The sequence below is a fragment of the Amphiura filiformis genome, chromosome 16 (genome assembly GCF_039555335.1).
Source record: "Amphiura filiformis chromosome 16, Afil_fr2py, whole genome shotgun sequence".
Lineage (NCBI taxonomy): Eukaryota > Metazoa > Echinodermata > Ophiuroidea > Amphilepidida > Amphiuridae > Amphiura > Amphiura filiformis.
In genome coordinates this window covers 34,828,669-34,843,274 of record NC_092643.1, presented here as the reverse complement: position 1 = coordinate 34,843,274, position 14,606 = coordinate 34,828,669, and the positions used below count along the sequence as shown (strand labels likewise).

Below are 14,606 nucleotides of genomic sequence, written 5' to 3'. Positions count from 1 at the left end.
CCTCTTCCCATGTGGTGGAATATAAAGGGCATATTCTTTCACAGGCTCGTCGTCTTCAAGACGCAGTATATGGACGAGAAATTTGAGTTGATGAATCTTGACTCTGGCGACCAGTGGAGTGGTGTTGGTAAGATTGTAGATGGTTTCATTTGGAATCCGATCCACACGCTTGATGTTTAACATGACTCTGCTTTTCTTCTTTTCAGGTCACCAACACTAGAGCCCATCTTGGAACCCAAGTACTTGAAGTCTGTGACATGGTTGATGGTGCTACCATAGACTTCAAGTGCTGGCTGGGTGTTACAGTTTGCAGTCATATATTCTGTCTTAGGTGCGCTGATGACAAGGCCTAGATCTGCTGCTGCTGTTGCAGTCCTAGTAAGCTGTGACTGGGCCCGGGCTATAGAAGATTCCAACAGGGCAATATCATCAGCAAAATCCAGGTCATTCAGCATCCTAGCAAGATACCTGCTTGACCGACGTGGGTAGGTAATGATTCCAGCATAAATTCCTGAAGTTGACTTCTTCAGGAGGTAGTCTACCAGGATAATGAACAGGAATGGTGCCAACACATCACCCTGAAGCACTCCAGTTGTTACTTGGAAAGGCTCTGAGACACTTCCATCTACCATAACAGCACTATTGGAGTCCTTGTAGAGCGCCTGGATGGCATTGACCACAACCTTTGGTATTCCATAATCTTTAGTTTATAATCTATTATAAAGATAATTCCTGTGATGTCACATAATATCAGCCTGCTACGCTAATTGCCGAAGTCAATTTTTGGAATTTCGAGAATAAAGAACAAAATGTGATTCAAGCATGCATCAGTTATGTAATCACCCTAATTATTTCGGAATATTCCCTTTCATTTGTCTCATTATCATTTGTGCAATGATTTGTGAATAAATATGTTTAAATGCATTCTTGAACCATATTTTGTAAGAAATATTCACTAAGCTTACTATTAAATGTTACTATTAAAGATTTCAAAAAAGCATTTCCAACTTACATGTAATAATCACATCAAATTGACAGGTAGCAATATTCGCAGATGCATCAAAGAATCTGTATGTTACTACGGTTCTACCAATAGGGAAAGATGAGCCTGGTGTGTGAGTCCTGGTGCGTGTTGGTGTGTCACCAGAGTTATCAGTAGCTCTGGGTTCTGTCCAAGTAGCTATGGCAGTGTTGGTTCCAGCAGGTGCTGAGACTCGTACAGTATTGGGACATCCAGTGATCACTGGTGGGATATTATCAACACCAGATGCTAAAATGATAGTAAATGAAGGAAAAGTAATACGGTCAAAAGCTTAAAACTAAAATGTTTCCTCTTGTGGTGAATATCAAAGCTTGCCAGCTGCACTGAGGGGCTTGCTGCTGATGACAGATCATAAAACTACAAATCTGAGCAAAAGGGTTCACTTCAGTATTAAAGCCTAAAATAGTGCTTCATGACTAATATGATTGGACCACTAAAGTATTTCATGCCCTATTCCTAGGAGTTGAGTTGAGTTATGGTAAGTGTTGTTGTGCATATTTTGAAACTGTGAAGCTGACCAAGAGCAAGAAATGTGTGCTATGAGAATGCTGACATCAGTGGTAACCATGTGACACAATGCATCTTGGGATACATGTACATGCTAAAATGTACACTATCAAAAGACAACTGTTCAACAACATAATACCAGTGTAACATTACAACATATCAATGGATCAGTTTATAATCTATTAATAATTCCTGTGACGTCACATATCCGCCATCTTGTATGTACAGGCTTTTTTTGGGTGCCTTCAGTATTCAATCCTCCACGCACAAACACAAAATACCTTGCCGATGCAGGATGACAGCTGCCTGATATGCTGCACTCTTCGCGTAGCGTCCAACGCATGTACACACAAATTGATTTGTACTAACAAGATGGCGAAAGGAGGAATAACCTCTATCAATATATCCAAGCTTCAATATATTGGGTTATTCAATTTAAAATCCAAACACCCCATATGGAAGACATTATCTTAATCTCCCACACAGGGAGTGTGTAGATTTCAAATGGAGTCGCCTATTCAGGTAAACCCCATTTAATATTCACACTCCCTGGATCATGTCTCCATAGGGGTATGTGGATTTCAACTGAAATAGCCCATTCATCATTACCACCACCAATGATTCTTAACATGTTTTGAATATTAAATTCACATCCTTGAGATATTGCCAATCAACTCCATCCCTGAACTACAACTGGTCACCGCACCCTTATCCATTTCATTATGAACATTAGGTATGTATTAGGAAATTCATCTCATATTCATTAGATTGCCAGTTCGAGTCTCAAGAGAATCTCAGTTTAGTTTTGGATCAGATTATGATGAACAGCTGTCATGTGAAGCTAGCTTTTTAGACCAACTGCGCGTATAATGAAGTTAATAAACTAAAATCATGGAAAAAAATGTTGGCACACTTTGACTGTCTTGTGGCAAATCTCTGCCTCCACTCCCTCAATTCAATGTTAGACAAAGTCATGTTGTCAACAGGTCTGTGAGACCCTCCAACATTGAAAGATTGAGGTTGGGAAAGGCTGAGCTACAGAGCAGATTCTGTACTTAAAATACATGACAGACTTGTTTCATTATCATACTATTCATATGGCACGCATTTAAATTGTTTTGAGCAAGTGTGCCAACTATTTTTTCACTGACCGTAGCTCTGATAGTGCAGTTGGTTGATGATATCTCATTGAAATACGATATTTAATACTCATTGGTTGAATTTAACAATCACACTAGCTGGAACTGGAATTTCACTAATCTCTGGTCTGGTAGCACTACACAAAATTGATTGCATATTGGGTAAGGAAACAAACAGACTGGCAACCTTATACATTTCTGTCCAAGGTTGCCATATTGTTGTTAGAGGAATGATTTCAGGAATATACGAGTGGAAGATACTGGAAAGATGTATGATCTGCATTTCAACTATGGATGAATAGAAACTGATTTTGTGGAATGGTTTCTAAGAAACCAAGAATAAGACAAACAAACAAACAGACAAACAAAATGATGACAGAGGGAAGACATTAAAGCCTGCTTGAAAATGAATGGAATGGGACATGTCAGACAAGTTGTAGAAAATAAGGAGGATTGAAGGAGAAAATACTATTTTGACTTTGGATGAACATCAAGGGGGCAAGGTATGATTCATGGTATTTTGTACAATACATAGCAGGTAACAAGTCAACCAAATGAGGATATTGGTGGAAAGAAGTACATTGGCAGCACAAACAAACAAACAAACAAACAAACAAACTGAATGAAATGAAGAAAAGGCCTTCCAAGTCAATGCCACATCCCATATGAACATCATAAGCAATGGTATATGGATAATCTGGAAGACATGATGACAAATGAATGAAGACGCAACACATACTGGTACACAAATGCGCAACACGTACTGGTATATGCAAAGGAAGATAGATTGGAGAGATGATTTTCAAGGAAATCATCTTACAAAATGGTTTGCGGTAATGGATAGTGTATGATATGGAACGAAAAAAACAATGTCTTTCAGGTCAGACAGCCATTTTTAAGCACACTTGTACATGAACACTAACACAATTGCCGGTGTTTATTGTGTGATTTGGTTATTAGGCAAGACCATACTTCAGTACAGAATTTGTGACCAAAACCCTATCTTAACTGTGTATTCCAATAGGAAAATGAAGAAAACTTAGAATTTTTCCACCAAGACTTGGATTTTAGTGCATTGTCATTTCAAACTATCACGTAGTGATTGATAGCCAAATTACATGAAAAAGAAGCACTCTTTGGTAAAATGGCCTACAATTAAGCCATGCAACTACATCTATTGTCATTGACAATGTTGAGTAACAAAACTTTTCAGGTGACATAATTTTGTGCTCTTAACTTTGTGCCATTTTTTGGCCTACATGGCAATGTTTGCAAAAATTTACTATCCAGAGTAGTATTGGTATCAAATTCCCTATGAAAGGAAAAATGTTTTAACAAAAACAGTTGAATTTGAATGTTTTAATTGACTTTATATCAATATAGGGAGTTTAGTTCATTATTAAATGCTGGTTAAAAATGGCTGTCTTGGTATTACAGAGGGATGGTGTCAATTTAAACAGTAGGGCTGTCTACACAAGGTACTCAATCTGCATCAATGGGCTACTTCTAAAATCTGGCAAATTGGACTTAATTTGCATAGCACAGTTTGGGAATAACTACAGCATGAACAATCATACAGTAGCCATGCAAGTGTTGTAACATTTTTAAAATAGCTGAAGTACGTATCATACAATGCATAACTTGAGTGACTTAAATGGAAGATGCGTTCAGATTGTCCTGATGCATGATTGAGAGAGCGTTGCTTTAATGTATTTACCACACATTGCAGTATTGTGGTACATCCCTTTTGATACGATACAGGCCATGGAAGTAACACATTCGGCAATTCAAGTTGAAACCAATATATACCACCTATGGAAGACATGAACTTAGTCTTCTACACAGGGAGTGTGAATTTCAAATGAGCTAACCCGAATCTGTGACTTCATTTGAAATCTACACCCCCTGTGTGGAATATTAAGGTCATGTCTTCCATAGGGGGGGTATGGGTTTAAACTGGAATAACCCATTGATGCAGATTAATGTAGATTTCTTTTCCCATGAAGACACCGTGCAATAAGCAAGAAAATGGGACACAAGAGGCAAGATTCCATGATTAATCGATGACACACAGATGCTATGTTGATTGCTGATTGGGCTAGAATAGTCCTACTCACGTAACACTTCCACATTAAAATTACAAACTGCCATATTTTCTGAACTATCAGAAAATGTATAACTGACACTTGTAACGCCGACATCAAAGCGCGAGCCAGGCTCATGCGTCTTCTGAACTGTTGGTATGCCACCAGACTCGTCAAAGGCTATCGGTTCTTCCCATGCTACCTCCGTGCTGTTGCTTCCTTCAGGTGCGGTTACGTTAAAGTCTTCGGGGCAACTGATTATAATTGGTGGATCAGTATCGTTTGTTGGGACTACTGTGTGGAAGGGGATAGTTTTAAAGTAAGCTTATGGAATATAGAAGAAAACATGCAACTTAACATGCAGCTATAGTATATATACATGCATGATGGTAATATTCAGGATAATAATATGCAACTCAGATAACAGATGATATCTATTATTATTTGAGCAACTAAACAAAGTGGCTATTTACATTGATAAATAATGCAGAGCTACTGTATAGAGTACAAGCCAAAAATATGGATGTTTGGTGCCGATTTGATTTTTTTTTAACCTTTTTTTTCTTTGTATGATATATGTGACGTAATCATGTAAAATAAGTTGAATGTCGGGAATATGGATTTTGAGATATGCCCAATAATGGTATTCAACTTCCTTTGTATTTTATTGTTCTGACTGTTCAAAACTCAAATGTCCATATCTCTAGAACCCTAAGTCTAATTATGATGGGGTTTTCAGTAAAATTAAGCTCTATCTGGGAATGGCTCATATAATGAAAGGCTCACCTTTCCCTATTGGTACAAATTTTGATTTTGATTGACATCAGATTAATTTGGCTTCATCATATCACATATTGCCACAAGCAGAATTATTTCTGAAGTTACAGTTTGCCATAAATTTTAAGAATATGAACTTTTTGTTCATTTTTGTTCATAAAAAAGTTCATTTGCTCCAAAATCAGCCAATTCAACAACATCAAAATTAAATTAAGATTTGAAAATATCATAAGAGTACATCCATACAGCAGCACTATAATAGTGAAGCACCCAATATATATATTAAGCTTTGATCTAACTCTATATGTGAATACATCATTTAAATAATGTGCATGGTTATTATATGTGCACAGTTACATTTGTCACATGTTAGATAAAAAGAAATGCTATATATTGTTTGTGTGTAAAACTTCCCCCTTCATTAAATGTAGCCCTTGTCATGCTCATCTAATGTTGCACGGAATGAACAAAATGCACAAATTACTTTCTTTATAATCACATAATTAAACTTGGAATGTCTTATTCTGATACACCTCCTATGGTAGACATGACCTTATCTTCCACACAGGGAGTGTGAATTTCAAATGTGGTTGCCTTAATGGGTGACTCCATTTGCTATCTACACCCCCTGTGTGGGAGATTCAAGTCAAGTCTTCCAAAGGTTGTATGGATTGAACTGAAATAGCTCAATCTTTCATTTGATGTCAGTCAGATCGAATATGCGCAGCTGTGCAAGTCAGCAACCAATCACACTGCACCTCTCTCCTGATGTCAGGTCACATGCATCATTCCAAGTTTATCTCTGCCCTTGCCTATAATGTGCAAGCCTAAGTAGGTTTAAAGAGGAAGCCCCACCAGAACAGTTCTTCTGGGGTGAACCAAACCTGCCTGGTTACCAAATTAATCAGTGACATGGTTATCTTTGAATTTGACAGATGCTAATTGATGCAATAACATTAAAACATCAATTAGCATATGTCAAATTCAGAGATCACCTTGTCACTGATTAATATGATAACCAGGCAGGTTTGGTTCACTCCAGAAGAACTGCTCTGGTGGGGTTTCTCTGAAACTCACTGCACTGAAAGCACTCATATTACAAATAGAATAAATCTTTCAAGCAGCAAATTTGTGCTGTTAGTAAAACATTTGTAAGAACACCTTTTTTTCACGTAAATAACAATATCTCCCAAATATGGTAATTCCACAAAATTAACAAAGAAGTACTCACACCAAAATTATGTGTTTAAGTCAATGTAAATGTTATCAAATTTATATTTGTAATATATTCTTGAAAATGGCCCATGAATCAGTACCAATCATTTGTATAGAGCCTTTATAGAATATAGCATATATATCAAGTCACTGGTCACAATACATGAGCCACAAAACAAGATCAAACTTTACTTACTTGATACTACCACATCAAAGGTGCATGTCTCCATGTTGCCAGATCCATCAGTGAATATATACGTCACCGTAGTTACACCGAGAGCAAATTCTGAGCCTGGTGTATGAGATCTGCTGCGTATTGGAGTTGAACCAGAGTCATCAGTCGCTCTGGGTTCTATCCATGTCGCTGTGGCAGTGTTGGTTCCAGCAGGTGTTGAGACTCGAACGGTATTAGGGCATCCGGTAATCACTGGTGGAGTTGTGTCTCCACCTGTACCACCTGTGAAAACAAGGTACAATAAGTATAATCTTAAATGAAAACAAGAATTAAACACCTACAAAATGCAAAGGAACTCATAACCCTATCACAGCTAGAGACCACAAAATACCACAAGGATAACCACTGTGCATGCATGAATCCCACTTGATGCGATGACAAAATAACCCTAAGTGCTATATGCTCAAGGAATCACTGACCGGGTCAGCGTATGATGTATATTGTGTTTGGGAACAAAATGACATATACAGCAATGATTTACCCTTCCCCTCTCCTCATCAATAAATGTTGGAACACATTGGAAAGCCGCTGAAGACATTGGCATTCTCAACATTGCACAGGGGAGAGGGCATGACAGTTTTCCTATCTTTACACGCATAAGCGTTCCAAGACTTATTTCCAAGAATGTACTTCTGTTTTACATGAACTATCGGCCATTGCGAAAGGTCTTTGCAAAATAGTGTATGCAATATTTTTGTGGGGGTCAAAAAGGTGCAAATTAAAAATTTTTATGTCATGTATTTAGATATAATTATGACATAGTTAATGGCATTACACTTCCATTTGAAATACTTGACCATTGTGGAAGATATAGGTAAAGAGGAAATATAAATATCAAAATTATTAATCCTAACCACAATTACATTTGAAAAACTCCATCTGTGAAAGACCTTTCTTAACCCCCTGAGCACTACCTGCTGATCTAACACTGATTGGTCAATTACATGATATTTTAAATTTAATCACCAATCAAAATGGAGCTTTGCAAATAATTCACCACATTTTTTTGTGTGGTGAAATTATTCTAACAATGTTGCTGATTGGGCCAATTGATAATGAAAACTTCTTTTTGGCCAATCGACAGGTAGTTCTCATAGGGTTAAATCTTCCACAGGGACATGGCATATTTCAAATTGAATAACCTAATAGAGGGAAGAATAATTGCAACATACGTGTGATAGAAACTGTAAAGGTGCAGGTCGCTTCATTTCCTGATGGATCTTGGAATGTGTAAATAATCTCAATGGGCCGATTCACTTCAAAGAATGATCCGGGGAAGTAGTTCTGGAATTCCAAGGTAGCTGTACCGGAGTCGTCAGTTGCCGTTGGTTCATCCCATTCTACCCTTGCAAAGTTTCCAGATGGCATGTTTTGAATGATGTCACTTGGACAACCCATGATTGTTGGAGGTGTTACATCAACGACACCACCAGCTGTTGACAGAGAAAGACATAGTTCAGAAAATGGAGATCAATAAAATGGTATCAATGTAATTTGCTAATATTGCTACCTATGTATTATACTGACCCCCATGGGAGGGGGGCACTCAACTTAAATTTTTGTAGAGGTGTGCATTGCGGATCGCCGAACATTGGAAACGAAGAACTGATTTTGCGGCAAAATATGGGCTTGTTAAACTGAAATTTCAACATATTTATGGGGGTCTGCGAACTAAAATTGGGTTGTTTTGAAGCTGAAAATTAAAGTTTTTACACAAGAACATGCTTTGACTTCTAATATGAGCAAGAGTTGCCACTCTCATAAATGCTCTTCTAAACTTTACCATGGAGAGTGATTTGTGAGCTCAAAAATTTAAAGGGTCCAAATGAGAATTTTAAGGGGTCAGAAGTTCTGAACTTTGCAAATGGTCAAATGCTGATTTAGAGTCCACAAAATAACTAAACCACACAATACTGTGATGAATAACTTGACTGTATTGAGCTATTCCAGATGAAATCCATACACCCCCATGGAATTGAAGATATGACATTAACTTCCCACACAGGGGGTGTATATTTGAAATGGAGTCACCCATTCAGGTAACCCCATTCACTCCCTGTGTAGAAGATTAAGGTCATGTCTTCCATGGGGGTGTAAGGATTTCAAATGGAATAGTCCATTTTCAAAAGTCAAAGCATGTAATTATTTGTGGTATGTGTCCTGTTTTAATACTCTATACAGTTTGACCAGCTTGTAATCGGCAGGCCGTATAACATCGCGGATTAATATCAATACATTTTATTTTGAGAATATTGCCTTGTAACATCTCGCCAGAAGCATTACAAATTACTAAGGCCAAAACAAATAATGGTTTGTCTCAAAGCTCACAAGTGGTTTGAAAACAAATGCGAAATGCGTTTTTTTTTTTTTTTAAATTATTATTCCCAACTTTTTCATGGTATTTGGAGAAAAAAAATCGCAGAAATTTTCTGGAAAAACTAAAAAAAAAAAAAAATTTGAAATAAAAAAAATTTCCGCATTTGTTTTTTCCCAAATCTCACGATTTTACAAATGCGCGCGCGAGCTTTGAGACAAACCTTTTTTTTTTTGGCCTAATTGAAGTGCTATACTTTATCTACTTTATTTAATACATGCAATATAGACCAGACAGGTCAACTCTATTGACTCTTATTGTGGGTCTACTTTTTGGCGTAGTGATAAAAGCCTAACATTTCCCGCGGATTACGAGCTGATCAAACTATAGACAGTTTTTTTTTATTGACACCAATTTTGCTATTGATAACACATTGACGAATAACAGAAAAGCTGACTTAACAGCCACAATAGAAACAAAACCTTTCTTACGTGTAACAATGACATTAAAGTCACAAGTAGCTATATTTCCAGCGCCATCCGTAAATGTATATGCAACTATCGTTGAGCCCACATTAAATGTATCGCCTGGTGAACGTGTTCGCACGCGCATTGGCTCTACACCAGAGTCATCGGTAGCTGTGGGCTCAGTCCATGTAACGCTTCTTGAATTGCTTCCTTCTGGGGCACGTACAGTTATGTCGTCTGGGCAACCTGAGATCTCTGGTGGCGTAGTATCTGTAATGCCACCCGCTGTTAACGCAGTGTTATTAGTTAACACAAAGACAAAATGACAGTAAAAAGGGTGCAACATAGATAGTATATGAATACAATGACAGTGATTATGAAGTGTAATGAAATATTTTTAGCACAAATGACTATCAGCAAAAAAGCTTGCATGTGGTAATTACAAATACCGTATTGTCTGTAATAAATGCTCTAATAAAAGCCCCCTCCAATTTTCCAATGAAAAATTGACAAAAAAGCAAACATTTCCATGCCATATATCGTGTGAGTAAGCTTAAAACTTGCATCAATCATGTCATTGACGATCGCTAAATTGCATGGACAAAAAAAAAGCCATCCATTTCACTGCCTAATTATGGTAGAATTTCACTAATTTCATCAGATTCTTGCTTGATGATAGACTTACGGGTGTAATTTTGTTGTATTTACCATGAAAATGTCATTTTCCTCGAGATTCTGTGGGCGCCGCGATCAGTAGTAGTATTAGTATAGTCGTAATTTCCCTCCTTTCTACAGGAGCACTATCAGGAAATTGAATCCAATTTTAAATTTTTTTTCACTGAAAATTCACTTCTAATACACACCATCTTTTTGGAAAAATGCAACGTCCCCGGGGCATTTATTAGACAATACGGCAAGTATTAAACAGACATGGGTGCTGAAATACTAATTAAACTCAGCAGTTTAATACTATATTCTGCAATTACAGGCAAAACTAAGATGAAATACAGAGAGCTATGAATTGATCAATCAGTCAACTGATATTGATCAATCAATCAATTCAATCAATCAAATAATCAAGTCATGCAATGATGCTACTATGACATAATAACTAAAAACAAAATGAAATTTTATGCATATGCAATTATAACACTTTCTAAGTTAAAGCTGTAACAATGTTATGCCAGCAAAAGGCACACATACTAGTAATACATGTTCCAAAGATATACCGTATTCATTCCATAAAGCACCGAAGTAAGTTATTTTGCATGGGTGGTTATTTTTTACATTGTTTTCTGATTAATATTGTATATATATTATAAAATTGCTGCATTTCCGTTTTCTTTATAATGCTATTTCAATTTTTAACAAACCTTATATGAAACGATGAAAAATGAAGATGATATCATGTGTATAATTCAAAAAATAGTGGTAACTCGACTTATACGCGACTATTTTGTATGTAAAATCTATGGACAGATATTTTATGGTATGAACCCTCAAGAACAATGTGACTGTAATAATATTGTAGATCATTTTAGATGCATTTGGACATGAAAATATATCAAAATTGTAATATATATGCACATTTTAATGGAATGTAAACTAATATATGAATGCCTGTTTTAGCTATCAGTTTGGGCATATTGCCGCAAAAATAATGTCACAGAGGTATAAGTGTGTTAGTTTTATAGACCTGACGGGGAAGTCCTCTTTTGGTCTATACACTAGTGCGCTCGCCTCTTAATCCCAGGGTCATGGGTTCGAGTCCCGGCAGGACTGGAAGTGGCTCGAGGAGGCGCAGGATACTTCAAGTGAGTGGTTTGTGACAATAATTCCATGCATTTTGTATATGTAAGCTTACAACAGAACTTTTTAGATTGAGTCATGAGGTGGGCAGATAATTGTATCAAATTCAGTAAGTTGAACAATCACTGGGTGGCCACTTATTGGGGCATAAGCGCTTAATGGAATGAATACGGTATTTGAAAATGAATAGATCCAATGAATAAACAAAAGTGAATTCTAAGAAAAAATGTATAAGAAGATGGTTAATGAACAATTGTATTTCAATTGACTTACGTGATACAATCACATCAAATTCACAAGTAGCAATATTGCCAGATGCATCAAAGAATCTATATGTCACTTCAGTTCTACCAATGGCAAATGACGATCCTGGAGCATGAGTTCTGCTGGTTGTTGGTGTTTCACCAGAGTTATCTGTAGCTGTGGGTTCCGTCCAAACGGCTGTGCCAAAATTACTGCCAGCAGGTGCTGTGACCCGAATAGCACTGGTAGGACAGCCTGTTATTACTGGTGGAATGGTATCGCCTGCTCCTGAATGGATAAAAATGATAAATAAATAGGGATCCACTATAGAATTCTAGGAGCAGAGAAAGGTAAGATGGTTTTGCCAGATAATAAAAAGCTCATTTGCTGATTATTGTCCAATGGATGGTACAAAATAAGATACTAGGGGTGTCAATATAACAAACATCAATTCATCTCTGATTAGCAAACACACATTGCTTGATGCTCCTGTTGACATAGTACTATTTTAAATCTACTCCCACCAATTCATCTGCTAAATCAAGGAGTCACCATATTCCATCAGATCACTAATACCAGCAGTGTAAAATTAGGATCAAACAATGAAAAGCAAAAGTAATTCAACACTCTTTGTTATCCTCACTTGGCAGAAAAATTGGAACAAGAATGTGTACCAGAGAAGGACCCGTAAGAAGGGTAACATTTTCAGGCTGTCAAATTACCTATTGGTCACATAATGACAACAGAAAATCACACATTTTTAAACACCATTTAAAATTGCCAAATTTCTCATATGGGGTCATAATTTCTTTCATTGTATTGTAGTAAAACTTTAGCTTAATATTAAACAGAAACCATTTAAAAGGGCAGATCATCTTTGCATCTCTTTTCCATCATATTGTGTTTTTGACATTTATCATAATCGCAGCCACACATGCACCCAGCTGCACCAAAATCAAGAAAGCCCATTCCCCTAAGTTGTACCTTATTGTTTATAACTTACTTGAAACAATCACATCAAATTGACAAGTAGCAACATTTCCAGATGTATCAAAGAATCTGTATGTCACTCCAGTTGTACCAACGGCAAATGACGATCCTGGTGCATGAGTTCTGCTGCGTGTTGGTGTTCCACCAGAGTTATCAGTAGCTGTTGGTTCCGTCCAAAAGGCTGTGGCAAAATTACTACCAGCAGGTGCTGTGACCCGAATGGCACTGGTAGGACAGCCTGTAATGACTGGTGGGATGGTATCGCCTGCTCCTGAATGGATAAAAATGATAAATAAATAGGGATCCACTACAGAATTCTGGCAGCAGAGCAAGGTAATTAGATGGTTTTGCTGATAAAAAGTTCATTTGCTGATTATTGTTCAATGGGGGGTACAAAATAAGATACTAGGGGTGTCAATAAACATCAAGCTCTGATTAGCAAACACACATTGCTTGCTGTAAAATGCCAACACAAAATGGCAACAGAAAATCACATTTTTAAACACAATTTAAAATTGCCAAATTTCTCATATGGGCTCATAATTTCTTTCATTGTATTGTAGTAAAACTTTAGTTTAATATTAAACAGAAACCATATAAAAATGCAGATCATCTTGGCACCTCTTTTCCATCATATTGTTTTTATGACATTTATCAAAACCTCAGCCACACATACACCCAACTGCACCAAAATCAAGAAACACCATTCACCTAAGTTTTCCCTTATTATTTATAACTTACTTGATACAATCACATCAAATTGACAAGTAGCAACATTTCCAGAAGCATCAAAGAATCTGTATGTCACTCCAGTTGTACCAACGGCAAATGACGATCCTGGTGCATGAGTTCTGCTGCGTGTTGGTGTTTCACCAGAGTTATCAGTAGCTGTTGGTTCCGTCCAAAAGGCTGTGGCAAAATTACTACTAGTAGGTGCTGTGACTCGAATAGCACTGTTAGGACAGCCTGTTATGACTGGTGGGATGGTATCGCCTGCTCCTGAATGGATAAAAATGATAAATAAATAGGGATCCAATATAGAATTCTGGCAGCAGAGCAAGGTAAGGCCGTATAAAATTAATGTTTTGGTTCTCGTCCAGAGGATTTTCATGAATTGATGAGGGAGCAGGGAGGGAAGATTTTTTTTTTTTTTTTTTTTTTTCAATTTACACTTACACTTACACTTACACTTAGGTTGATGGGCAATAGTTAGGTTAATTAGCCTTTATGACCCCATATCCAAATTCGTGCTGCCAATAGGTATCTATCTTATTCTTGAATTCATTTACAGATTTTGCCATCACAACATTTCCTGGGAGACTGTTCCAGTGGTTGACAACTCTTATGGAGAAGAACTTGCTCCTACAGTTCAGCCCTTTCTTCAGTGCTGGTTTAAACAGCTTGTCACTGTGTCCCCGCAGATGATTCTCGTCTCTTGTGAACATAGTCTGCTCCTGAATGCCCTCCAGACCGTTTAAGATTTTGAAAGTCTCAATCAGGTCACCTCTCAATCGTCTCCATTCTAGACTGTACAACTTCAACTCTTTCAGCCTTTGGGTGTATTCTTTGGATCTCAGACTTGGAATCAGCTTTGTTGCCCTGCGCTGTACTTTCTCAATCATGTCTATATCCTTCCTGTAGTTTGGGCACCAGGCTTGAAGCATAATACTCTAGGTGGGGGCGGATGTATCGTCTTGTAGAGCAGACTAAAGCTCTCCTTGTTGAAATACTTAAAGCTCCTCTTGATTATTCTTAGCTTGGTCATTGCTTTGTTGGTTGCTGCA

General features: G+C 37.3%; 1 protein-coding gene across 1 annotated transcript in view; it reads right to left on the bottom strand.

Moving 5' to 3' along the window:
• Nucleotides 1-14,606, bottom strand: part of LOC140135911 (uncharacterized) — a 232,440-nt gene that overhangs the window by 41,789 nt on the left and 176,045 nt on the right. The window contains exons 47-54 of the mRNA XM_072157581.1: nt 13,564-13,821; nt 12,836-13,093; nt 11,863-12,120; nt 9,805-10,065; nt 8,172-8,432; nt 6,961-7,221; nt 4,806-5,066; nt 1,013-1,270 (exon numbers count right to left, since the gene is read on the bottom strand). Of these exons, the coding sequence (XP_072013682.1) occupies nt 1,013-1,270; nt 4,806-5,066; nt 6,961-7,221; nt 8,172-8,432; nt 9,805-10,065; nt 11,863-12,120; nt 12,836-13,093; nt 13,564-13,821 (2,076 nt within the window). The remainder of the gene's footprint in view (nt 1-1,012; nt 1,271-4,805; nt 5,067-6,960; nt 7,222-8,171; nt 8,433-9,804; nt 10,066-11,862; nt 12,121-12,835; nt 13,094-13,563; nt 13,822-14,606) is intronic.